Source organism: Delphinapterus leucas, chromosome X (assembly GCF_059928025.1).
Source record: "Delphinapterus leucas isolate spDelLeu-1000000601 "Yukka" chromosome X, BTC_Dleu_Yukka2, whole genome shotgun sequence".
Classification (NCBI taxonomy): Eukaryota; Metazoa; Chordata; class Mammalia; order Artiodactyla; family Monodontidae; genus Delphinapterus; species Delphinapterus leucas.
The window spans coordinates 126,075,834-126,103,131 of record NC_143150.1 but is presented as its reverse complement, the minus strand read 5'-3'; the positions used below and the strand labels follow the sequence as shown (position 1 = coordinate 126,103,131).

At 39.9% G+C, this 27,298-nt stretch overlaps 2 protein-coding genes across 3 annotated transcripts in view; one reads left to right on the top strand and one right to left on the bottom strand.

Moving 5' to 3' along the window:
• The window catches only part of ARHGAP6 (Rho GTPase activating protein 6), a 268,140-nt gene that overhangs the window by 120,803 nt on the left and 120,039 nt on the right, over positions 1-27,298 (bottom strand). The gene's annotated exons all lie outside the window — the stretch shown is intronic.
• Positions 15,966-21,157, top strand: AMELX (amelogenin X-linked). Its single transcript, XM_089903900.1, is given in 4 exon segments — positions 15,966-16,156; positions 18,562-18,609; positions 19,982-20,026; positions 20,780-21,157. Coding segments are annotated over 4 exon segments (549 nt in total). The 5' UTR covers positions 15,966-16,078.

Below are 27,298 nucleotides of genomic sequence, written 5' to 3'. Positions count from 1 at the left end.
GCTGAATCTGTAGATTGCTCTGGGTAATACAGTCATTTTCACAATGTGGATTCTTCCAATCCAAGAACATCGTATATCTCTCCATCTGTTTGTATCATCTTTAATTTCTTTCATCAGTGTCTTATAGTTTTCTGTATACAGGTCTTTTGTCTCCTTAGGCAGTTTATCTCTATTTTATTCTTTTTGTTGCAGTGGTAAATGGGAGTGTTTCCTTAATTTCTCTTTCAGATTTTTGGTCATTAGTGTACAGGAATGCAAGAGATTCTGTGCATTAATTTTGTATTCTGCTACTTTACCAATTCATTGATTAGCTCTAGTAGTTTTCTGGTAGCATCTTTAGGATTCTCTATGTAGAGTATCATGTCATCTGCAAACAGTGACAGTTTTACTTCTTCTTTAACAATTTGGATTCCTTTTATTTCTTTTTCTTCTCTGATCTGATTGCTGTGGCTAAAACTTCCAAAACTATGTTGAATAAGAGTGGTGAGAGTGCACAACCTTGTCTTCTTCCTGATCTTGGAGGAAATGGCTTCAGTTTCCCAACATTGAGAACAATGTTGATTGTGGTTTGTCATATATGGCCTTTATTAGATTGAGGCAGGTTCCCTCTATGCCTACTTTCTGGAAGGTTTTTATCAAAAATGGGTGTTGAATTTTGTCCAAAGCTTTTTCTGCATCTATTGACATGATCATATGGTTTTTCTCCTTCAATTTGTTAATATGGTTTATTACATTGATTGATTTGCATATATTAAAGAATCTTTGCATTCCTGGGATAAACACCACTTGATCAAGGTGTATGAACCTTCTAATGGGCTGTTCGATTCTGTTTGCTAGTATTTTGTTGAGGATTTTTGCATCTATGTTCATCAGTGATATTGGCCTGTAGTTTTTTTTCTTTGTGACATCTTTGTCTGGTTTTGGTATCAGGATGATGGTAGCCTCGTAGAATGAGTTTGGGAGGGTTCCTCCCTCTGCTATATTTTGGAACAGTTTGAGAAGGATAGGTGTTAGCTCTTCTCTAGATGTTTGATAGAATTCGCCTTTGAAGCCATCTGGTCCTGGGCTTTTTTTTGTTGAAAGATTTTTAATCACAGTCTCAATTTCAGTGCTTGTGATTGGTCTGTTTATATTTTCTATTCCTTCCTGGTTTAGTCTCGGAAGGTTGTGCTTTTCTAAGGATTTGTCCATTTTAGTGGCATAGAGTAGCTTGTAGTAATCTCTCATGATCCTTTGTATTTCTGCAGTGTCAGTTGTTACTTCTCCTTTTTCATTGCTCATTCTATTGATTTGAGTCTTCTCCCTTTTTTTCTTGATGAGTCTGGCTAATGGCTTATCAGTTTTGTTTATCTTCTCAAAGAGCCAGCTTTTAGTTTTATTGATCTTTGCTATCGTTTCCTTCATTTCTTTTTCATTTATTTCTGACCTGATCTTTATGATTTCTTTCCTTCTGCTAACTTTGGGGTTTTTTTGTTCTTCTTTCTCCAATTGCTTTAGGTGTAAGGTTAGGTTGTTTTTTTGAGATGTTTCTTGTTTCATGACATAGGACTGTATTGCTATAAACTTCCCTCTTAGAACTGCTTCTACTGCATCCCATAGGTTTTGGGTCGTCGTGTTTTCATTGTCATTTGTTTCTAGGTATTTTTTCATTTCCTCTTTGATTTCTTCAGTGATCTCTTGGTGATTTAGTCGTGTATTGTTTAGCTTCCATGTGTTTGTATGTTTTACAGAATTTTTCATGTAACTAATATCTAGTCTCATAGCGTTGTGGTCGGAAAAGATACTTGATATGATTTCAATTTTCTTGAATTTACCAAGGCTTGATTTGTGAACCAAGATATGATCTATCCTGAAAAATGTTCCATGAGCACTTGAGAAGCAACTGTATTCTGTTGTTTTTGGATGGAATGTCCTATAAATACCACTTAAGTCCATCTTATTTAATGTATCATTTAAAGTGTGTGTTTCCTTATTAATTTCATTTTGGATGATCTGTCCATTAGTGAAAGTGGGATGTTAAACTCCCCTACCACGATTGTGTTACTGTCAATTTCCCCTTTTATGGCTGTTAGCATTTGCCTTATGTATTGAGGTGCTCCTATGTTGGGTGCATACATATTTACAATTGTTATATCTTCTTCTTGGATCGATCCCTTGATCATTATGTAGTGTCCTTCTTTGTCTCTTGTAATAGTCTTTATTTTAAAGTCAATTTTGTCTGATAAGAGAATTGCTACTCCAGCTTTCTTGTGATTTCCATTTGCATGGAATATCTTTTTCCATCCCCTCACTTTCAGTCTGTATGTGTCCCTAGGCCTGAAGTGGGTCTCTTGTAGACAGCATATATACGGGTCTCTTTTCTGTATCCATTCAGCCAGTCTATGTCTTTTGGTTGGAGCATTTAAACCATTTATATTTAAGGTAGTTATCCATATGTATGATCCTATTACCATTTTCTTAATTGTTTGGGGTTTGTTATTGTAGGTTTTTCCCTTCTCTTTTGTTTCTAGAACTTCTAGAGAAGTTCCTTTAACATCTGTTGTAAAGCTGGTTTAGTGGTGCTGAATTCTCTTAGCTTTTGCTTGTCTGTAAAGGTTTTAATTTCTCCGTCGAATCTGAATGAGATCCTTGCTGGGTAGAGTAATCTTGTTTGTAGGTTTTTCCCTTTCATCACTTTAAATATGTCCTGCCGCTCCCTTCTGTCGAATGTTGGTGCATTTAATGTTGTCCCAGAAGTCTCTGAGACTGTCCTCAATTCTTTTCATTCTTTTTTCTTTATTCTGCTCTGCAGTAGTTATTTCCACTATTTTGTCTTCCAGGTCACTTATCCATTCTTCTGCCTCAGTTATTCTGCTACTGATTCCTTCTAGAGAACTTTTAATTTCATTTATTGTGTTGTTCATCATTGTTTGTTTGCTCTTTAGTTCTTCTAGGTCCTTGTTAAACATTTCTTATATTTTCTCTATTCTATTTCCAAGATTTTGGATCATCTTTACTATCATTACTCTGAATTCTTTTTCAGGTAGACTGCCTATTTCCCTTCATTTGTTTGGTCTGATGGGTTTTTACCTTGCTCCTTCATCTGCTGCATATTTCTCTGTCTTTTCATTTTGTTTAACTTACTGTGTTTGGGGTCTCCTTTTCACAGGCTGCATGTTTGTAGTTCCCATTGTTTTTTTAATTTTTTTGCGGTACGCGGGCCTCTCACTGTTGTGGCCTCTCCCGTTGTGGAGCACAGGCTCCGGACGCGCAGGCTCAGCGGCCACGGCTCACGTGCCTAGCCGCTCCGCGGCATGTGGGATCTTCCCGGACTGGGGCATGAACCCGTGTCCCCTGCATCAGCAGGTGGACTCTGAACCACTGCGCCACCAGGGAAGCCCCAGTTCCCATTGTTTCTGGGGTCTGCCTCCAGTGTGTGAGGTTGGTTCTGTGGCTTGTGTAGGCTTCCTGGTGGAGGGACTGGTGCCTGTGTTCTGGTGGATGAGGCTGGATCTGGTCTTTCTGGTGGGCAGGACTGTGTCCAGTGGTGGGTTTTGGGGTGTCTGTGGACTTAGTATGACTTTAGGCAGCCTCTCTGCTAATGGGTGGGGTTGTGCTCCTGTCTTACTAGTTGTTTGGCATGGGGTGTCCAGCACTGGAGCTTGCTGGCCGTTGGGTGGAGCTGGGTCTTAGTATTGAGATAGAGATCTCTGGGAGAGCTCTCATCGATTGATATTATGTGGGGCTGGGAGGTCTCTGGTTGGTCCAATATCCTGAACTCGGCTCTCTCACCTCAGAGGCTCAGGCCTCACACCAGGCTGGAGCACCAAGACCCTGTCAGCCACACGGCTGCAGTGTAGCCCAAACTCTGCTTGAAAGAATAGTTTATCTGGACCATCTCTGCTAAAGATGGAGACCCCAGGCTAACCACACCTCCTCACTGGGGAAATCTGGTTATAGCATCCAGGCACGCAATATGAAGGATCTGCGGTTTGGCTCTCTGCAGTTTCGGTTACCCACAGTCAACCACGGTCTTTTTCTTTTCCTTTGTGCTTAGTCTGGTTTCACTGGCTCACAGGGGGCCGCATACAGAGGCCTCACACCTGGCACCTGGCACCTCAAACCAGAGTTTCTGGCGCAAAACGCTGCAGTATAATTTTAAAGCTGAGTTAAGCAAAACTCTCTGAGAACCATTAATACACTTTTGTGGCTGTAGCAGAGAACGTGCCAAATCCAAACTGATATACTTTTTGAATTATTGGCACCATGGTTCCAATGCTTCATAATGAAGGTGAAGACCACTGGCACATACCATTTTATTTTATTTTTTAAATAACAATTTCAATCTTTTTTAATACTCTGAAAAGTGGATGGTTCTTCCCACCAGATATTTTTTTGAACAATAATTTTACCTAAATAACTATTGTGCTCCTTTCCTCTATTTGTTTTTTTTAGATTTGCCAGCTGCATTTTCCTTTGGGGGGGGGGGGGCTGTGTTGTGTCTTTGTTTCTGTGCACGGGCTTTCTCTAGTTGTGGCGAGCGCAGGCTACTCTTGGTTGTGGTGTGAGGCCTTCTCATCACAGTGGCTTCTCTCATTGTTGAGCACGGGCTCTAGGTGCACAGGCTTCAGTAGTTGTGGCATGTGGGCTCAGTAGTTGTGCCATGCAGGCTCAGTAGTTGTCGCTCACAGGCTTAGTTGCTCTGCGGCACGTGGGATCTTCCCAGACCAGGGATCAAACCTGTGTCCCCTGCACTGGCAGGCAGATTCTTAACCACTGCACCACCAGGGAAGTCCCTCCTTTCCCCTATTTATCTCTTCACTATTTTCTAAAAGCAATCACAGAATTTTAGAACTCAGGGTTCATCATTCAGATCTTCAAGGACCCTGAAACAGTGGTTTTTCCACCACAGATGCTGGGTCCAGGCACCCACCCCACTTCTACACCTCTACACTCAGCTCAGTTCTTAGGTAAGTGTAGATCTGCAGTTCTCGACTGGGAGAAATTTTGTTCCCCCTCTTCCACAGGGAACATATGGCCATGTCTGGAGACATTTTTTGCTGTCACAGCTGGGGGAGGAGGTGTTCCTGGCATCTAGAGGGTAGAGGCAAGGGATGCTGCTAACATCCTACAGTGCACAGGACGGTTCCCACAACAAAGAATTATCTAGTCCAAATGCCAACAATGCTGACTCTGAGAAACCCTGCTGTAGGGGTTCTCAGAGATCCTTTTTCCAACCACATATTGTATGATTCCATCTTTATGAAATGTCCAGAATAGACAAACCCATCGAGTCAGCAAGAAGATGGGTGGGCGTCTAGGGGTTACTGAAGGGCAATAGGGAGCAGCTGCTAATGGGTATGGGATTTCTTTTCAGGTGATGAAAATGTTCTGGAACTAGATTGTAGTGATGGTTACAAACTTGGTAAAGATACAAAAAATCATACTAAAACCCACTCAATTGTACACTCTAAACAGGTGAACTTTATGATATGTAAATGATAGAGCAATAAGGTTATTAAAATTCTTTTTATAGACCTTTCATTAAGTAGTTTTTATTTCTGACTAAGCAAGAGCATTTTTGAATAGCTCTAGGTTTAGCTGGAGAATATTCTGTGGCAACACTTTTTAAATGCAACACTATATTTTATAGGAAAGACATTAAAGACTTTTCCTTTTTTAATTAATCTATTTCTAGATGTTCCCATAATGTTATTATTTGGTCTGGGGCCCTGAGATATACTGCATTCATCTGTGAGCTAAGAGGTCAGGAGGGCCTGGGATACGGTGGGTACCCAGGGGTCTGGCCTCTGCTCTCGCTCTCATTGTGATGTAAAGATGGCCAAGTCATCTGGCCACTTCCTGCTCCAACGTCCTCATTCCTGACGAATTTTCTTGTTAGAAGCCCAAGAAAGCAAGGATGGTGAGAGCAAATGCTCAGTGCTTTACAACTGCCAACTGTACACAACTCACATTCCTTGCCCTGGTATCCAGGGTCTCTCTCTTCCCAGCAGCCACCTGCATCACTATTTTTCTATCTAAAGTCTCCACTCCTGCCCAGCTGGTCTCCTTCTGCACACCCAAACACGCTCTGCATTTTTCCGTTTCTGTTCTTTCCAGTGACAAAGCCCTATGATGGAATAGCCTCTACATCTATCCGAATCCTTTGCATCCCCAAAGCCCAGACATCATTCTACCTTTTTTCCAAAGCCTCCGGTTCATAGTAAACGATAGCAGTTATTTTAGGTGGCGAATTGTACATTTAGCTGCTAAGAGCATGGAAGCACTACAACATGTCACCTCTGGGATCTCTTCTCGTACTACAGCCTTGACCTCATACCACGCCAGGAGCATTGGCTTCCCGCCAGTTCTCCCACGTTCCAAGTACGCCTCCATGTTGGCGCCTTCGTGCTGGCCCTTCCCCTAGAGATGCTCAGGTTTTGTTTAAAACCAACCACCCTACTGAAACTTGCAACTCAGCACGTCTAATGCCCCTTAGCCAGCTCTATCTTTTCCTTTTCCTTAGCCTTTCTCACTTTTTAAAAATCTCTAATAGTATTTTATTTTTTAGACATCATTATTGGAGTATAATTGCTTTACAATGGTGTGTTAGTTTCTGCTTTATAACAAAGTGAATCAGTTATACATATACATACATCCCCATATCCCCTCCCTCTTGAGCCTCCCTCCCACCCTCCCTATCCCACCATTCTAGGTGGTCACAAAGCACCGAGCTGATCTCCCTGTGCTATGCGGCTGCTTCCCACTAGCTATCTATTTTACGTTTGGTAGTGTATATATGTCCATGCCACTCTCTCACTTCGCCCCAGCTTCCCCCTCCCCTCCCCGTGTCCTCAAGTCCATTCTCTATGTCTGCGTATTTATTCCTGCCCTGCCACTAGGTTCATCCGTACCTTTTTTTTTTTTTTTTTAGATTCCATATATCACCTTTTAACATATCATTTATTTATCATATCTATTGTTCACAGTTGCTGTCTGCGAGACTGTGAACAGGGATCTCTGTCTTTTACTCACTGATACACTCCATGAACGTAGAACATGCCTGGCATGTGGAAAGTAACCAATAATTCTTTAAACATGTAGAATGCTAGAACATGAGATGGCACTTAATAAACTTTAGTTTCACCATCATAATTGCCATCATCATCAACTGTATCATCGTGGGGCAACTCCTGTACTATTATTCCTCACCACTGCACTGTCTTTAACCTTTCCTGTTTCTATATTTTATATAATGTATAAAGATGGTAAGCTTCTGAGGTTAGAGACCAATGACGTGTATATATTTTTGATATGTCTTTTTTTAGATTGAGATATAATTCACCTGCCATAAAATTCACCATTTTAAAATTTACAATTGAGTGGCTTTTAGTAGAGTCACGTGGCTGTGCAACTATCACCACTAATTTAATTCCAGAACATTTCCATCATCCCTTCCAAAAAAACGCCAAACCCATTAGGAGTCACTCCCTATTTCTCTCCGCCCCACCTCCTGGCAACCATGAATTTGATTTCTGTCTCTATGGATTTGCCTATTCTAGGCGTTTCTGAAATGGAATCATACAATACATGGTCTTTTGTGTCGGGCTTTTTTCACTTAGCATAATGCTCTCAAGGTTCATCCACGGTGTAGGGTATGCCAGTACTTCATTCCTTTTCATGGCTGAATAATACTGCATTGTATGGATAACATGCCATATAGTTATATGTGTGCTATGCTTTGGATATTACAGATAGATAATAAATATTTTATCCCAGTGATTTAAAAATTTTGGCGATATATGGCATGCTACTGAGAAGAGACTTAGCACATGACTATGAGTCTCCTAAGAGCACAGTGGTGATGAAGATGATTTATCATAAATCATAAAAAGAGACTTTATGATTCTCAAGCTATTTCAGCACTATACTGGGGAAAATGTCATCTATAATTAGAACAAACTTGCACTCACTCCGTAGAATTCTGTGACAGGTGACTGTCACAGAACTCTTCCATTTCACTTCAAGTGAAAATTCCTATGATAGAATGGATGTGAGTAGAATTGAATTAACTTCTGGTATTCCTGCTAATTTATTTCCTCAGAGTTATATCAACTTCAGATCTAGTTAATACTCCAAACAGACATACCATTCATGATGTGACTTTTTAAGTAGAGGTTTGGAAATAATTCTCAACTACTATCACTGAATTTTATATAATTTAGGGATGTGCTGAAGAAAATACTAGCTGAAAAGCTGCTCAGGGCGCTGTCCAAGTTCAAAGGGCCATGAGCTAAAACAATAACTGGAATGGATTACAGGAATGACAACACAGCCAGAACTGGGGACATCGCCCGTACTTAGGTCTTACCATATAGTTCTTGTTCCCTGTAGAATTAGTAGATGATGTTAAAATAGTATTCTGACATTTTACATTCATGTCCCTGTGGGTAATTCCTTAAGAGATGAAGATGAAAGGTATGCTAACTAAACTGTAACAATATAAGACTTTTCTGTCCAAGAACAATAGAAGAAATTCTGCGTATCGAATATGTGAGAATGATCATTTCCAACCTTTTGGGTGGTGAACTATTTCCTTTGTTTCTTCAAATTTGCTCTCTTTCCTCCTTGAGCAATTACTAAAATCGTCCCTCGATATTGGAAATCATGCTAGGAAGAGTCAAATGTATGCTGAAGGCTTTACTAGCTTCCCCTTAATGGTGTTTCCCCATTCTCCAGGCAGTAAGGTAAGTGTACAAGAGTCAAGAACATTTGCTCAGGGGCCAATGGCCCAACCACGATTCTGACCTATGCTGTCCTTTGCCAAAGCCAAGTTCTCTCCACCATAGCATATCGCTTTTGTTTGAAAACTACCAGTCTGTGTATGTGTACATTGAATCCCGTTAGGAAAGTGCAACTTACTTTGGTGTATTATATTTTGCTCAATAAGCAAGTAAAAACGCTTGTTCGTACATTAGTGTGTTACCTCTGTTAACACAGACGTAACATTTTCACTCCCGACACTTACCAGTTAATTACAACCCAAACAACATACTATCCATCTGCATATAATTTCCCTTATTGAAAGTTGCTCCACCAGATACTTAGCAAATGCTTACAGACCTTTCAAATTACAAGCTGTATGAGCTCTCTCTATGAATGCTTATATTATTCAGATATTTTTTTTACTAACGATCTAAAAGGGATCCTATCACTTTCTAAAACTCATTTTTTTTGGCTTTGATTTTTATGTTCAGCTTTTCCCCCCCTGAGAATGAACGTTAAATAAACCTAAGGCCTACAGAAGATCCCGCACTATCACTCATCGCTTTCACTGAACGCGAAGGAGAAATATTATACCCTAAACTTCTTTTATCTCCCCTGCATTTGTTCCATTCACCAATTATTTAAAAGAAATAAAATCTTGGTTTCCCAGAGGCTTTCAGGCATGAGTCCCTTAGATAACTCTTGCTAATATTTTGGTGAATATCTCCCCAAATGGAGATAGGGAGAGAGAGGGAGGGAGGAAAACAGGAGCGAGAAGTAAAAATCTATTTTTTCCCACTTAACTATGTATCACAAACATTTTCTGTGCCAACAAATACAGACTGATACCCCTTATATGTGCCGTAGTTGATCTGAAGCGTCCCCTATTGGTAGAGATTTTGCTTTAGATGTTAGTTCATAAACACTTCTATCTACTTTATACTGTCCTTGGAAACAGCAGGCACTGCCTGTAACCTAATATTTCCCTGATGACTCAGTGTGTACGTATCCGTTAAGGTACAATCCCTGAAGAAGCAGAAAGTCCAGGACATTAGGCTGAAAAGACTGAAGCGGGCCTATATACAATTAATATGCCCCTTCCCAGTCCAGCCAAAGAACTATTGGAATACTCTAGAGGGACCGCCTTTCCCATAGGCCCCACGTCTTTTGGTGTCACTGCTCTCCCTCTCCGCCCTCCTTACCCCTTTCTCTGCCACAAACCCAGACATAGGCAGAGCGTGTGTTAGTCTCCTGAAGGTGAGAAGCAAGATTTGTTCCAACGCCCACCCCCAGCATTCTCTACCCCAACTCCAAGTGGAGCTTTCTTTTAGAATCTGTGAGCAGTTTGAGAATCGGGTCACTGTCTTATTCATCTTTGTACTCCAGCACCAATGACTGTGCTAGGCACACACTAAGGGCTCGATAATGGCTGTTTAAGTTAGATCACAGTTTTGGCCTTTAAGGGATATGTTCAGAGCTTATGACCCTAGGACCACCTCCCTTTACTGCGTAGCTGTTTTATCTCCTACTGCTTCAATAATGTTTCCTTTTTTCTTTTCAGAACTCTTGCGGCTTGCTTTGATCACCATCTTGAATACCATCACAGTGCATTTCCTCTTCTTATATGTGCCTTTCTTCTTTCCGGTCCCTTACCTCCATTACTGCTTTTCTTACGCTTTTTATTCCAAGTCTACTCACTTATTAAATGTTGTTAGCCAGTAGAAGATTCCTCTTTTTTTTCCCATATCTTCAAACGACCAGCCATAAAACATAGTTAATTCCAGCATATTCTGGAATATGTACTGATGGTTTGCAATCAATAAAGTACGTGAATGTGGGTGAGAGAGGTTTTTGTTTGTTATTATTCTTTTCAAACTACACCTTGGGCTGAAGCCTAAGAAGCTAATAATAATTAAAAAAACTTTATTATATTAAGCAAATAAACTCAGTCCCAAATAAGGGAAAAATCAATTATGTCTATTATAGTATATTTGCTTGTAATATATTACAATTTGAACTAACAGGTGAGAGCCAAATGTAGTAACGATGTTATGCTAATAGATTCTAAACCTATTACAGCATCTCCCTTTTTAGGTCCTTATCAGAGGCTATTTGTATGAAAGTCCAAAGGAGCAATTGACAGCAATGCTGAGTTACCCATCTTAGCTGTTTAAAAGGCCCATCTAAATCACGGCAAGATCTCTTTGTCTAGGGAGATTCCACATAGATCAAGGACATTTTTAATATTTTCATTATGTCATGGATAACTTCTCTATATTTTCATCAATTAATTGGCACATTTATCCAGCACCTACTTTGTAAAAGAGATTTTTCTAGGTACCAAAGAGCTCCCAAGGAAGTATAAGACACAATACCTGACTTCTAAAGGTTGCAAAGGGACGTCAGTGTGTTTATCGGAATCAATTGGTGGTGGTGTCCCTGAGTTCAGAAGAGGGTACAATTCCACTCCAGCAAAACAAACAAAACAACCATCTTGGAGAATGATATTTTCTTCTAAGTAAATGTCTACAGAAGAAACATTTAAAAGCTGACTTTGGTTCCAGCTACTTAAGAAAACCTACTCATAAAATTTTTCCAGAACACTAGATAGTCGGAGACCTGCTTTAAAAGAAGATTCAAGAGTTGAGCTCCTAGAGATGATAAGAAAGGCTCCTGGAACTCATATCACCTCAATTATTCAAAGATCACCCACATATCTCGACTACTGCTGAAAGCCAGGAAGTTGAGCAAAGGGGGAAAAGCCCAAAACAAAACAAAACATCCTCTCAGCGTTCGAAAACCAAGGCCACAAGACTGGAATTTTTGAGCTTTTCTCAAAAGTGAGCCTCCCAGGCTACCTCTGCTCAGAGCACCCCTTTACTTACAGTCCACACATACTTCTAACAAGTTTGGGCACGTGATTTTCCAGCGCACTGTAAATCAGAAGCAGCAGATTAGAAGGGGAGAAGTTGCTAGCATAAGCAATGTGAGAACAGCAAAATGTGATGGGCTGTAAGTCAAGAAAAAGAATAACTACTACCCAAAAAAATGGGCAAAAGAACTTACTAAAAAATTATAAAGCACCACACAAACATTTTCTATATGTATAGAATCTGTTGTTGTTGAGTGCCTACTTTTTGTCTGAGGCCAGGCACTGCAGGAGGTGAAGACATTTAAAATATGCTTCCTCTCAGAGCTCAAGGGTGCTTTGGCTCTTGACTACCACGGCTTCTCTTTATCCAAAGCAGTTGATTGGGACACAGCAAGGAGGTGTTACAGCAGTAGGTTAGATTCTAGCTGCCTGGAATTAACCCATGCTTTCCTCATCTCTGACCACTGGCAGGCAGGGACCATCTGGTTCCTGATTTGTGCCAAAATCCCAGCCTGAGGTCCTTCCACGTGAATTGCATGTTTTGCAGCCCTGCTTGATCCTACAGGAATCAGGAGAGAGTTAGAGCAGCTGTTTCTGGGCCAGAAGGTGTCTGAATGTAATATTTTTATAACCCTTTCTTGGACCTTCCTTCTTCCCATTAAGCAAGAATGGGAACCTATAATTCATAAGGGCATTTCTTCACTCGTCATTTTGGAGAAAAGCTTTTAGAAACAGCAATAAAACCATGCATGTGTTTGTCACCTAAGTAACACAAATGGTCTTAGGTTCATAAGTATTCAACATATGTATTTGAAATGAATGCATAAGTGAATAAAGACACATTCTGGGGTCATTCTGCCACAGATATTCCAGAGATACTGCCATAGAGGAAAATATTTTATTCTTGTGATCCATTTTTAAAATACTGATTAAAAAAAAAAGAAAATATTTGAGGTCAAAGAGTAAGAAAAACAAGAACACAAATACTTTGGAAATGTTATAGCCTCTACACAACAAAATAAGTAGTCAATCTAGTAAGTTCTGTTTTATGAAGTCAACTTACTCATAAATGAAACAATAGCTTATAGGAAAAAATTTTCAATTGAATTTTTTCCCCCAAAACATTGAACTTTTAAATTCTATATGTGGGACCTACAAGAGATTTCAAGCACAGAGATCCATATTTTAGTACCTTGTGACTCGGGATATGCAGTGGGGGAAAATAAATAGAAAGAACCCCAAAATTTCTATTGCATTTGCCGTCACACTGAACAACTGCCCGTAGTGAATTGGCAATGACTCACTATCCAAAGGACCAGAGAAATTAATGCCATAACAAAGGATCATTTCGTTGATCCTTGTGGCCAAATATATGATTCTCTCTCATTGTCGAAAGGTAAGGCAAAGTAACGAGAAGAATTTTGTAAAACCACAACACCACTATTAGTTCACCAACGACTTGTCCTTAATTTTTTCAGGCACTTCAATATATGTAGTTCAATAAAATAGGGCACAGGATTGCAAAAGCATATAATATGATCTACATTTTCCTTCCTCTCCCTCCTACTCTCCCTTACCTCCTTGCTGCGCACCCCCCAACCTCTTCTCCCTCCAAGTAAGCGGACAGCATTTCTCCTAAAATCCATTTTGCAAGTTCATTCCAAAGCAATCCTTCTTGCCTTTGATATACAATAAATATACGCATAAATAAATGCAAACTATGGACACAATTGGACTTTAGGACCATATTCTATGTTCCCTTTCATTCATACACTTTGCATGTCATAAACTCCCACTTTCTTTTTTGTAATTTCTCTCTCTCTCTGGTTAAAAGGTCTACCTTACTTTCTTCACGATGGCTATTCATTCCCTACTAACTCATCCTCAGAGATCACCTTAGAATCTTATTTGTTAGCATTTTTTAAACATTAACCGTGTGCCAAGTGATGGGGTTGGGGAAGGTGAGGATTTTCCATTCCCCCCAGAGATGTCTCTCACGTAGTTTTCACACAAATCCTCTTAGGTAGGTTCTATAATTACCTTCATTTTACTGACGAGAAAACTGAGGCTCAGATAGACTTAGTATCTTGTCAATGGTCCCTAAGCCCTCGGGGAAGCCGGGCTCAGGACCCACATAATCTAATTGTTGTTCAGGCGAAGGAGAGGCTGCTGACAACACAGGGACAAGACAACAAAAGGGACAGTAAGGGGACTCTGAAAAGAAAAGAGAGAGTAGAATTCGGACTTGCTTACTAGAGAATGTGGGGTTGTGCCAGAAGGAGGCAGGCTAAGAAGGGTCATCATACTGAGAGAGGCTGAGCTGCTCCGTGGGGTGTGGGAGCCAGGGCAATGCTTCCTGTGATACACATTTGTTTGCAGGAATCAAAATACATTTTTAAGTGTGTGGTGTGGTATGTGATATGTTCCTTGCCTTGTCTTTCAGATCATGACTAAAAGTTTGGTTACTGTGATAACCTTGAGTTCATGGGTGCTTGGATGGCAGATGGGTTGCAGGATGGGGCCAAGGACAGGGGACTTTATCCTCTTTCCGTGGACACCAGAATGGTGATAAAGGAATAATCACAGGGAATGAGAAAATACCTTCAATGCAAGTAGAAAATAGAGCAGTGGTGATCCTGAAATTATAACCCCTCAGAGAATTATTGGAAAGAGCTTTCGGATTTTACCAGAATGGGGATTTGAATCAATTTATCCTGTTCTGAAGGCTAGGGAACCCTACACTTTGATTACACTTCAGAAACTCAACCATCTAACATTTTTTGGTAAAGAACAATGTTGTTTGTTAGAACCAGGGGACAGACAATGACATAGCCACTTATTAACAGTAAATCTGAATATATCAGCATGTGCAGTCAACTAATTTGCTGACTTAAAGACAGCCTGATGACATTTTTTGCCTGGTAAACCTATTATTGCCTATAATGAAAGACTCTATATGCACTGATCACAACATACAGCCTTACATTTGATCACAGCTTCTAAAAGTCATGATGCAGGGGTTTTTAGTTATACTCAACACATTTTCCTTTCAGAAACCTGATTGGCTGTTCTAGATGCCATGAATGGTATATAATGAGCTCTTAGTTGGAAGAAATCTAAAGGATCAAGCAGCATCCCTGAGTTTCAGACAGAAACTTAATCTGAGTACGCACATTCAAAGGTATGTGGATTTTATTCATAACCTGGTATCCTTTCTATCATACTTATTCTCTTTCTGCATTTCATGTTCAAAAGATGCCAATTAGACTCTGATTACTTAAATGAATTATATTACTTTCTAATGGAGCAAAATATTTGTCTATATTTCTTTAAATTTTAGGTCCAGAATCCCGAAGCACTTCTCAGGGCCAAATTTCACAGCAAAATATTTATTTTAATTACTTATCAATTAAGGTAAAAATAATTTTTCACAGGCTGTGATCCATTTCTTGGAAGAACATCTCATTTGATTCTATCAAATAGAACCATCAACTGAATGATTTCCTTCATTAATTCAAATTTTAAAAAACAGATTTAGGAGGTAAAAATGTCAGTGGACTTCTCATAGCCAGCATGAGTACACTTGATATTCACTTCCTGTGCAAAATTTAAGGCCTTTCTTCTGATACTTCTCAAACTTAGTCAATAATTTACACCACAAAGCAATGTATTTCAGGATGGCTTATTTTGCTTCATGTTCCAAGGGTCTTATTTGCAGAATAATTACAGTGCAGTGTCAAACAAAAGGAAGATGTCATTAACTAAATATGGAATCTTTCAAATAAAAGGCATTGAAAATTCATGGAATAATCACAGAATATTAGCACCGTCCTCTCCCTTCCATTCAACCACATCTTTTGCTCCACATCTGGAGCTCAGGGATATGTCACCTGAGGGTCTTGCCTGAAGTCCTACGGGTCAGAACACCTGAAACTAAATTCCACTCCTTCCTTATTCTGTTTCCTCAGATGATTGGTCTTTGTTTTTAACAGTAGCAGTGCTCAGGTGGACGGTACCAAAAAACATTTCTGTGCCTCCTGGTTCTAAAAGTATCAGATACTGTGCACCTTGATGATCTCCTCAACTTTTAGAGCCAACTCTATTCTTTTAATCATTAATTATAAGCTACATTTAGCTTCTATGACTCTAGAGGCTATATAGGTATAGGAAAATGGCATGCAAAGTCGTGTAATGATAGGTCATTTATGTTCCTACAACTTGTTCAGCTCTCAGCCTAAATGAAAAGCATCTTTATTACCACTGTAATTCCAGAAACAATAAAATGGGTTCAGAACTGGAAATCATATAGGAATGAAGTAACCTCACAAGGAATGGTCCTATCCTTTTTACTAGCAACAGACTAATATGGGTTATGTGGGTTTTATGAAGCATTAATTACGGCCATACTTGAGAAGAGATAAGAAAAATGGGTGTTGACTTATATTTCAGGGCCATCAAGAAATGGGGACCTGGATTTTGTTTGCCTGCCTCCTGGGAGCAGCCTTCTCTATGCCCATGAGTAAAACACCCCCTTCATAAGTCAATGTCCAATTTCACAAGCTTGGAAGTAAAAGTCTGCCCCACAGTTGGTAAACGTTAGGGTTTAAAACAGTACAAGATCAGATATCCTCAAATGCCTCTGTGTTTAAGAAACACTATGAAGAACTTGTAATAAAAAAAAAATGGATCCCCAGATGCCAAAGATTCTGATTCAGTACAGCTGGGGTGGGACCAGGAGATTCTGACGGAACACTCAGATTGTAAATAACATCACCCATCTCTAGATGGAGGAAACTTTTGGAAGGGACCCTTGAAAGGCCTCCAGAGAAAGTACTTAATCGGCCTTAGGCGAATATTACAAAAATGTCAGTTTTCTCTAAAACCCAATTTCTCACAAGATCCAAATATTTTCGTGCTCTCCAAACTCCACTGCCGTTGTCCTTCAGAGGGTAAGATTTTGTGTTAGGAATTCCTTTCTTGACCCACCTCCCCGTTCTGAGAGGCCTCATCCTTTTGGGTGCACCTGTTAAGCACATGACTTCCGTGTGGTTGTCTGGAATCCAACCTATGCTCAATACATATGGATATATTTTACATTCAAATGTACCAAGGACCAGAAAGTCTGACCAATTCTCTCTAACCACAGACACAGAAGAGGTTAGGTCACATGCAGGCAAGGCAGGATCCATCTGCTTTTCGGTGGCCTAAAGAGCAGTTGATACAACCAGAAGCCAGCAAAGCTTGAATATCTACTTCCTCTCTTCCTCTCTCACCCATAAGACCAAGGTTCTGTGCTCTGCCTTCCTGAAATCCTACATTGTGGCAATTCCTAGTCCCCTGAGGGCCCCTGCATTACAAATTCAGTCCCTTTTCCACTCCTCAGTTCAACACCCCTATCCTCTGAGGGCTTCTATCAAGAAGACAGAGGAAAGGCAGTTAACTAAAACTAAAATAATTCACATTCAGATGAGAGGAATAAATCCTCTTATGAAATATGAGCATTTCAAGAGAATGGAGCCTTAATCAACTCGCTGCCTGAGGGGGGATGATCTGCAAGATTCTCTCTCCTCTCCCTCTCCCCACACTCCAGGGCCAACCAGAATTCCACAATGCGGGCATCAATCACTTGGCCTCCACTTTTGAAAAGACAGAGAGTCCTGGTTTAGATAATTATTCAGGTTGTTCTTTATTTTAAGCTTAAAAATTTTTCTGCCACTGAAACATTGACAGAATAATAAAAAGATGACAGAATAATGAAAAGAATCGGCCAAAACTTCATAAATCAACTCTTTCATTTTCCATGGGACTTATAATGTCTCCACTTTACCACACCCATCTTGTTTTCACATTCATCGATAATTCACACTTAGTCGTTTTTGTTGTTGTTGATGTGCTATTTACTTTGCACGCCAATTATGAGTAATCTCGTTGGTACTTAAGCACCTATCCACCTCCTGATCTATAAGGGAAGGTTTGTGAGACAACTCTCTTCTTGCTGGTATTTTGTAATTGTGTAAGAGAAACATATCATTCTTCCCAACATGGAGTGAGTGTTAAGAAATGGAATATTGCCTGCCATACCAGTAAACAAAGGATGTCACAATCCTCAGGGACTGCAGCCACCGCCACGGTGAGCTGGTGAGCCCAGAGGGAACTCAGGAAGGGAAGAATACCTGCCATCTAGCAGCCATCACACTGCAGCCACCCCCCGCGGTGAGCCCTGAGGAAACTCGGGATATGAAAACACAGGATACTGGCCCCAGATAGCCGAGGTGCCTATCAAAGAAAGCATTTCAGTGAGCCCAGACTCTTCCATCTTCCCATACATAGAAAAGCGCTAAATTCCTTAACTTGAGATGTCTGGTTTTCGTTAATTAACAATAATCTTTCGACGTTCAGACTACCTGCCCTTTGTTGCAAAACTTCTATATATCCTGGCTCCCCCCTTGCCTCCTTGGAGCAGTTTTCTCAGGGTTACTTGAGATGCTGTCTCCTGGGCTTGAAGTCCTAAAAATTTCTGCCGAGTACAACAGAACTCTCAACTTTTAGATTGTGAATATATTTTTAGTCGACAGTTGCATCAAGAAATGAAATGATAGAGTAGGATAGAGTAGGATTCATTGACAACATGGATGGAGGGGTGTCTGAGGATCACTGGAGGATAAATGTGTGCTGGTTTCTGCCCCCAGGTCATTTAGTTGTTCTGGACCTTTTTAAAATAAGAGGGCTCCTCTCCTACACAGCGTACATGTTCAAACTAAAAGTAGACCTCAAATATATTCTGCACTATATAGATTTTTAAAAAGTAGCTTCAGTCTGTCTTAATGTGAAAATTGCACATTGACTTAATCTCTTCCTCTCTCTCTCTCTCTCCTCTCTCTCTCTCCTTCTTTCTCTCCCTCTCCCTCATTCTTTTTCTCCTCCTTTCCCCCTCCCTATAAAAGCTACCACCTCATCCTGGGCACCCTGGTTATATCAACTTCAGCTATGAGGTAATTTTTCTCTTTACTAATTTTGACCATCGTTTGAGTTAACAATGCCCTGGGCTCTGTAAAGAATAGTGTGTTGATTCTTCATTCAAGGTGTTTCTCAGTCCCACTTTTTCAGTTCTCACTACCAGCTTCCTGGTTTAAGCCCTGATGGGTCACCTCAAGCCTGCATTGCCCCAGAACACTCCTACCTGGCCTCTCTGACTCAGTTTCTCCTCTTACATGGCTATAAAATTTATCCATCATGAACTACCACTCAGGGGGACTGCATAGTAGGACAGAAATGAACTGTGGCTGAACAGCTTTGCTCTATCCCAGCCTGTAAAACATGGGGAATCAGGTAAGACGTTATTTAAGGCCCTTTCCAGCTGGAAAACTCCTGCTTCTAAGATATTCATACTCTATGCATCTCCCTCATTTGCCTTTACTGAAATATTAGCGACCAAGCGGTCTGTGAGACATTCTGTAGAGCGATGGAAAGCATGAGATTTCTAGAAATCGGGTGTGAGGCTCTCCTCAACCCCATACTAAGCATGTGACCTTGGGCAAATCATTTTCTCTCTCTGGAACTTTAGTTTCCTCATCTGGAAAAGGGAAATAAGAATAATACCCACACTTCAAAATGTTATTGGGGGAGCAAAGTAATTAAGCACTATAAAAGGTGCTTTGTTAAGTATAACTTGAACAAGGTTAAGAATTGTTCGTTGTATTGATATCAAATGTTGTACACGAAGGAGTCCCCGGGCCTGACGCGAACTGAATACATAATGTTTAGAAAGGAAGGAAACTCTTCCTTCTTTCATAGGTTCAAATGACAATCCATGAGTTTGTTTACTCATACAAACTGAGGAAAAGTGTCAAAAAAATTTTGAGGCAAGATTTTCCGTTAAACCTTAAAAGGTTGACATATTTGACCTGAAAACCTGTGTTTCTAGGATGAGGGACAGTGTTTCTGCCTCCTTTATCTTTTTCATTGTGACATCAAATCAAAACAGTATATAATTAACGTTATATGACATTAATTTTCCATTTTGTTTTTCTCTTGCAAAGAACAGCAGGTGCCGGGGAATTAAACAGACTTACTACTTTTGTAACCTCTGTCGAGCTCATGTACCTCTTTAACTCTCCGTGACCTTGTCTGTGAAAGTGAGGGTGAAGATACTTGTCTCAGAGTATGTGGGAAAACATGAAAAATGTGTGTCATGGATGTAAGGTAGAGCCTCACCCATAGGAAGCACCTGACAAACGTCTACCTTATTCTTTCCTCCATAGAGCATATTTTCAGGTTGTCCGTATTGACGGGACTGCATCAGTGAGTGTGCGTTTCATGTAACTAAATTAAAACAAATGTATTCTAATGTCTCTTTCTCCTAAGGTGCTTACCCCTCTGAAGTGGTACCAGAACGTAATGAGACAGCCGGTACGTAGATTTTTTTGTCGTTCTTTATTCCCTTAAAATATCAAGCATGCATTTCAATTCCCTTTTAAGTGAGGTAACATATCTATGCCACATATAGACACTAATGGGAAATCTAGTTGTAAACTGTCATATCTATATACACAGTTAGAAATTCTTGCACAGGGAAAAATGAATAAGTGTTAATATTGTCACAGTGACCAAGAAAACACTGCTACTTCTCCAGCTGGAAGTGTTGACTGAAAAAAAATGCAGAACATGAGTGCTGTGAGTTAATTTTTATTTGGGACAAGGTGAGAACTATAGCCCAGGAGACACATTTCAAAGGGCTCTGAGAAACTGCTCCAAAGAAGTAGTGGGGAAGGTCAGTATATACGTGATTTTGGTGGAGGAGGAGTACACGCAATCGAGCACAGTTTTTGCAGAAGGTTGCTGCAAGTCATGAGGAGCAGACATGAAGGATTTTAGTGCTTTTCTAGATGGGAGGAGATTGAAGAACTGGGCTCATAAAATTGTCTCCTGAAAAGAGCTAACCATCTGAAGACCTGTTCTGCCAGTTTTTCCCAGAGCACAGAGTGGCTCATTCCTGATCTCCACCCCGAACTTCTTGCAGGGGGTGTTGAAGGTCAGAAGCTGCAGTGGCTCATAACTTAATCCTTGTAGAAGCAGATGGCAAGTGCCAATGGCAAGTGACAATTTGTAGGTGACAGATGTCAATGGAGCTGATGGTAAACCCGACTCTTTGTTTCTCACCAGTACCCGTCCTACGGTTACGAACCCATGGGTGGCTGGCTGCGCCACCAAATCATTCCCGTGGTATCCCAGCAGGCTGCCCTGCAGCCTCATCACCACTTCCCCATGGTGCCAGCCCAGCAGCCCGTGGTCCCCCAGCAAACCATGATGCCAGTTCCTGGCCAGCACTCCATGACTCCAAGCCAACCCCACCAGCCACACCTCCCTGTGCCCGCCCAGCAGCCCGTCCAGCCACAGCCTCACCCGCCCCTGCTGCCCCAGCCGCCTCTGCCTCCGATGTTCCCCATGCAGCCCCTGCCCCCCACGCTTCCTGACCTGCCTCTGGAGGCTTGGCCCGCAACAGACAAGACCAAGCGGGAGGAGGTGGCGAGTACACCCTGAAGTCGCTGCAACACCTATGAAAACGGCAAAGCGAGACGAGCCCCCAGAGTTCTCAATTCCCACACAATCCAAGGCCTAGAGTTTCAGTAGCAACAGTTTGATGATTCTGTGAGTCCAAGCCTGTACTGTAAGTTTCTACTATAAATGCGTTTATCTACATGGCTTAGTAATTAAGACCGTAGCTTTCACGGTGGGTTTAAATTCTATAATTACTTTGAACTCCTACCAGAATATATATTATTGAAACCTGTTAATTTTAAGGACAACACTATAAGGGAATATTAGTTCTCCTTATCTTTCAAAGGTTTGACCATCGAGAATAGGCTAGAATTGCACTGGAGATTTTTAAAAAGGGTAATTTTTGACAGTGAGGGGATGCAAATATTTGAACGGGTAGGTGGGAAATCTCTTTAAGAACCTAAAAGAAAATTACTTGTCTAAAGTGGTTTTTAATCCAACCTGGAGGAGGCTAAACTAGACACATTGCTAGATTCCTTTTTCAGTGCTGGGATTCTATAGATTAAGCTTTTAGCAAGAAGTCTTCACAGTTAAGCACAAGATATCCTTTCATTACAGAAAGCTCTTCCAAATGAGCGGGAAATAGTCAATAAAATAAGTGACCCTTATCCGTATATATAAATCCTTACTTGTGTGTATATGAGATTATATAATTCTACTGCATGTATGAATTCAAATGTAATTCCAAGTTATAAATGCCATCGATGATCTTCTACTGAGAAAGTGAGGAGTGAGGTAGAAATGACCTGGATGGGAAGCCAGGATATCTGGGCTCCTGTTCCGGCTTTGCACCCAAAGAGGAGATGGTATTGCACAAGTCACTTCAAATTTATGGGTGTTTTCCCTTCTTTAAAATGAGAGAAAGCAACTAAATCAGACAATTTTCAAGCCTCTGTCTAAGAACAAATACCATAGTTTTCCAATAAAATTATATGTTATATATGGCTTCAAAATTATGGGCACATTTGTGGCGAATACAGAGCATATTTGAAAATTGATTGTATCCCAAATAAGCTGGTGCCAATAGTGGATTATTCTACTCTAAGGCACATGTTCCCTGTTTGTACAGAAAATGCATTTATTTATCTCTTTATTAATAGTTAAGGCCATGAACTTTATAAACCTTGCCAGAGCTATTTATGGAAAGGTGACTTCGGGTAGGTAGTTTGAACTCTTTAAAATTCCCGTGTAAAATTAGAGTATAACAATAAATGCTGGAGAGGGTGTGGAGAAAAGGGAACCCTCTTGCACTGTTGGTGGGAATGTAAATTGACACAGCCACTATGGAGAACAGCATGGAGGTTCCTTAAAAAACTAAAAATAGAACTACCATACGACCCAGCAATCCCACTACTGGACATATACCCTGAGAAAAGCATAATTCAAAAAGAGACATGTACCACAATGTTCATTGCAGCACTATTTACAATACCCAGGACATGGAAGCAACCTAAGTGCCCATCGACAGATGAATGGATAAAGAAGACGTGGCACATATACACAATGGAATATTACTCAGCCATAAAAAGAAATGAAATTGAGTTATTTGTAGTGAGGTGGGTGGACCTAGAGTCTGTCATACAGAGTGAAGTAAGTCAGAAAGAGAAAAACAAGTATCGTATGCTAACACATATATATGGAATCTAAAAAAAAAATAAAGGTTCTGAAGAACCAGGGGCAGGACAGGAATAAAGACGCAGACGTAGAGAATGGACTTGAGGACACGGGGAGGGGGAAGGGTAAGCTGGGACAAAGCGAGAGAGAGGCATGGACATGTATACACTACCAAACGTAAAATAGATAGCTAGTGGGAAGCAGACGCGTAGCACAGGGAGATCAGCTCGGTGCTCTGTGACCACCTAGAGGGGTGGGATAGGGAGGGTGGGAGGGAGGGAGGGAGACGCAGGAGGGAGGAGACGTGGGGATATGTGTATACGTATAGCTGATTCACTTTGTTATACAGCAGAAACTAACACACCATTGTAAAGCGATTATACGCCAATAAAGAGGTTAAAAAGAATAATAAAATAAAATTAGAGTATAAATAGTGATAGCTTCTTAGAGTTGTCTTATGGAAAATAAAATAGAGTGATGAGCTCAGCGCCAGGCATGCAGAAAGTACTCAGCCAAACGCAGCGATGGTTATTTTATTCTTGAATAATAGCTCTAAGTGTTCTGAAGGCAGGGGCCTCCAGCCTGGACACCTCGTATCTAAAGACAATGAGATAACAAAGAAAGTTTGAAAATTACAGAGTTCAACTTCGATGGCTGTAATATCGTTTTGGTGAAACTGAAGCCGTATGCGTGACTGTACGTGATACTCACTAGGAATATTTGTCAATTGTTTTACTTGCTCTTTTTGCTATTTTTTTCCCCAGGATTGAAAGATCAGAAAATGAGAACCGGTATTCCAGTTGCTTTCAGAATGACACAAGAACACAACGAAAGATTTGTTCCTACCATCACTTAGCAAATTCTGTAACTGAAAAGTACCATTAGCAAACAATAAAATGTTTGAAAAACCATTCATGTCTTTGTGTTGAATTAAACTTAAAATTTCATGTCACTTGAAAGAAGATACAATAAATGGCTCTTCTTGAATAAGATAGGAACTGCTCATTTACACCTACAAGTTGACCATTCTGCATGCAAATGAGGACTATATTTCTTTTTGGAGAAAATTAAAATTACACCATCTCAAATCTTTTAAAAAACAGAAGTTTATACTGTAGTTGTAATAGTTGATAACCTGAAAAATTATGAACACGTATAGTCACTGAACCTGAACCAAAAGAAGGGAAGTTTGCACGAAGAATTCTTTACATTAAAAAAGATAAGATTTTGAGAAATATTTCTATTACAAAACAAATTAAAACTTGGAACGCTGGCTTTACACTACACCACATTAGTAACCAAACTCTGGTCTTGTGATCTAGCTCATTCTACTGAAAGTGACTTTTTGATGAAATTATGTGGTACGTATAATAATGTACTGAATTGTAAATTATTGAGGTAGTTTTCCTAAGAAAACTTCTATGAAATGGAGCTTTAAATAGAGAATCACAGTGATTTTATATACAAGTCATTTCTTTCACTTCATAATCTTTAAGATGATCAGTTCTACTGTATAGCCTTCAAAATGTTAACAGATGCATAAAATGGACTCAGTACAAGTTTTCTTTCCCACTTATATTTATATTTGAATCCTTTTTTCCTCCTACACCCAAACAGAATTGTAAACAGTCTTTTTAGTGTGGGTATTACACAGTACCCACAGTAACTTTATTCCAACACCTTTATGATTAAGGCCCCTTAATCATTTTCTGGAATGAATAAACAAAACTTTACTGGGAGGGTGTTGATATTCAAACAAATAACTTGATTTTAAAGAATTCAGAGTCAATAAAAAAGTAGGAAAGCTTTTAATCAATTGGCATAGGCCAATTCTAATCAATTTAGTAAATATTTATTCATCACCTTTTAGGGCAAAGCACTATTCCATGTCCTGATAAAAATGGTAAGTCCCCATCCTTAAGGAATCTGGAATCTACCAAAGAGATAAAATAAGCTCACAGATAATGATAAGAGAAGGCCTAATAATATTAACACTATGACAGAAGTACAGTCAAAATGCCCTGGCAAAGGTGGCAGACATCGTTAGCTAGGTGTGCAACACCTTTCCTCACCACTCCTTCCTTGTCGGCTGTGCTGGAATTAATCCGAGCATCGGGCCTTCCACAAACTCAGGAGAGAGGAGCTCCCTCCCCTGCCCCACGGAACGAATGTTCACTCCTCCAGTTACCATAGCATACCATATCCATACCAAATGTGGTATCTATTTCCCTTGCTGATTTAGGGATTGGTTGTGGTGGAACTTAAACAATGAATGAGGCTAAAAGGGAAGTCTAGTAGGAGAGGAGGAGCTTCTGGGGAAAAGAATTACCCTCTAATTTAAGATGTATACATACATGCTAGGAAAAAGTGCTGTTCTGTCTCTGGATCTATTTGTTTGAGGATGTGATGCCTAGAGTTGTGTCTGCCATCTTGTGACCAGGAGGGGCAAGTGGCAAGGCAGAAAGCCCCTAGGTCGTTGGTGGCTTCATCGTGTCCCTGAATTAACCAACCTTGGAACCATCTATCTCTAGATGAATGATACACTCTATTTCTATGCTAGTGTCTTTCAGTTGTGGGTCACAATTGATTAGTGGGTCATGACATCAGTATCAGGACCCCTATCATTTATGATATGCCAGCAAACTTTCTCTTCCAACAATGTAAAGCTTCTATGGCCAGGACTAAGGAGAATTATTTTGTCAATGACTTTCCTGAAAAAAACGATCCGATAGGAAGATAGATAGAAATACATATCCTGGTGTATTCTCCGAAATATATGCCTCCACCATACTCCGCCTTCCACAGCTCACGAAAATATTGCCATTATGTTTACTCCTACTGAGAAACATTTTAAGGGCGTAAGGAATGATGTTACTTGAAGACTGTGTGTGATATTGGAAAGAACACGAACTTCGGAGTCAGACTGGAGCTGCTTTCAATTTTTCTGCTCTAAGAGGATTCTCTATTTAGGAAAGCCATGGACAAAATAATTCTCCTTTTATAATAATTCAAATTATATATATGCATATATATATATTCAAATCATTTTTTGAATTACAGAGAAAATGTCAGGTTTTGGACTCTGAAGACTACTCACTGTGGTATGAGATGTACTGCATAAGTTAATTGTATAAGAAACTGAAACTTGTGTATTAAATGCCCAAACATGTGTTTTCACATAATCACCTTCATCACAGTCTTCTACGATGGACAGGCATATTGATCACAACAGAGCATCTGCCTGACGGCCCAGAATGAGACTTACGGACACCCATCAGTGACGTGTGTTGTCTTGGAAATTCAGAGGTAATGCTGCTGTTATGCCTGTTTTAAATTGCCCTGTATTGCTTTGTCGTTCTAACCATTGCTTTCTGCTCCTGGCTATCCCTTCTTCTTTGTGTTAATGTATATTTACACCTTCTAATATGTAGCTTACTATGTATATATATTCTTCCTAACAAAATAAAGTGTGTTGACCTTTGGATTGTTATTCTGGAAGTTCCACAGTCACTCTGAGACTATTTTATTTCCTGATTGCCTAACTGTGGCAGATGGCTGCAACGGACAACATACATGTAGGTGTATGTGGCTATCACTACATAGTGTAACAAAGCTGATAAAAATTGAATAAAAAGAGCATTTCTAATTAATTAAAACTCAGGCTTAGTCAGCCACCCAATGTTGTACGTTTCTGAATCAAATATGGAAGAAAAATCACTAGATGCTAATGACCAAGACTCAAAGTATCGGTTGAAATAAATAGCAATACTGATCATAAATGCACTAATAAACCCAAACTTATACATAAAGACTTCTGAAATCCGTAAAAAAGCAAAAGTATATTATTTAACAAGCTGTGCTATGTCTTTGAAATGAAGCGAAAAGATACAGATGAAGTTGAGTAGACTACCTCAAGGAAACTCTCATCTCACCATAACCACTCCCATGTCACTAGTACATCTGAAATCTGCTCTGCTATCATTCACTGCTTGCTAGTGAGACTTCAGTATGCATAATTTTTTCCAGGGTGCAAACACACGTATAGGAACTACCCCTAGAGAGTCATCAAAATGCACGGAAAGATATGTTCAAAGATGTTGATTACAGCATTATGTATAACAGGGAGAAACCGGACCTCACATAAATTTTCCTATATGTATCTGAAGGAATTGTGTGATAAAAAGGATGCTCTAGAAGAAAATTTATTAGTGGAGAAAATGTGATAAAGTAAAATTTAAGACCAAGACTATACCATATGTGAATATTACACATCACCGTAACATGTAAATAATTTAAACACACATACATAGATGTGCATAGAAAAAAAACTAGGAGGAAGATACATCTGTTTGTATGAAGGTCCAATTTTTCTACAAAAAACATAAGTTACTTCTGTAATCAGGAAAAATTTACTTTTTTTAAAGTTTGTTTTCCCTTTCTCCCGCTTTAATCCAGACACACCCCCTTCCTTCGGTTCCCTTTGATGTGAGTTTTGGATCTTGGTGGGCC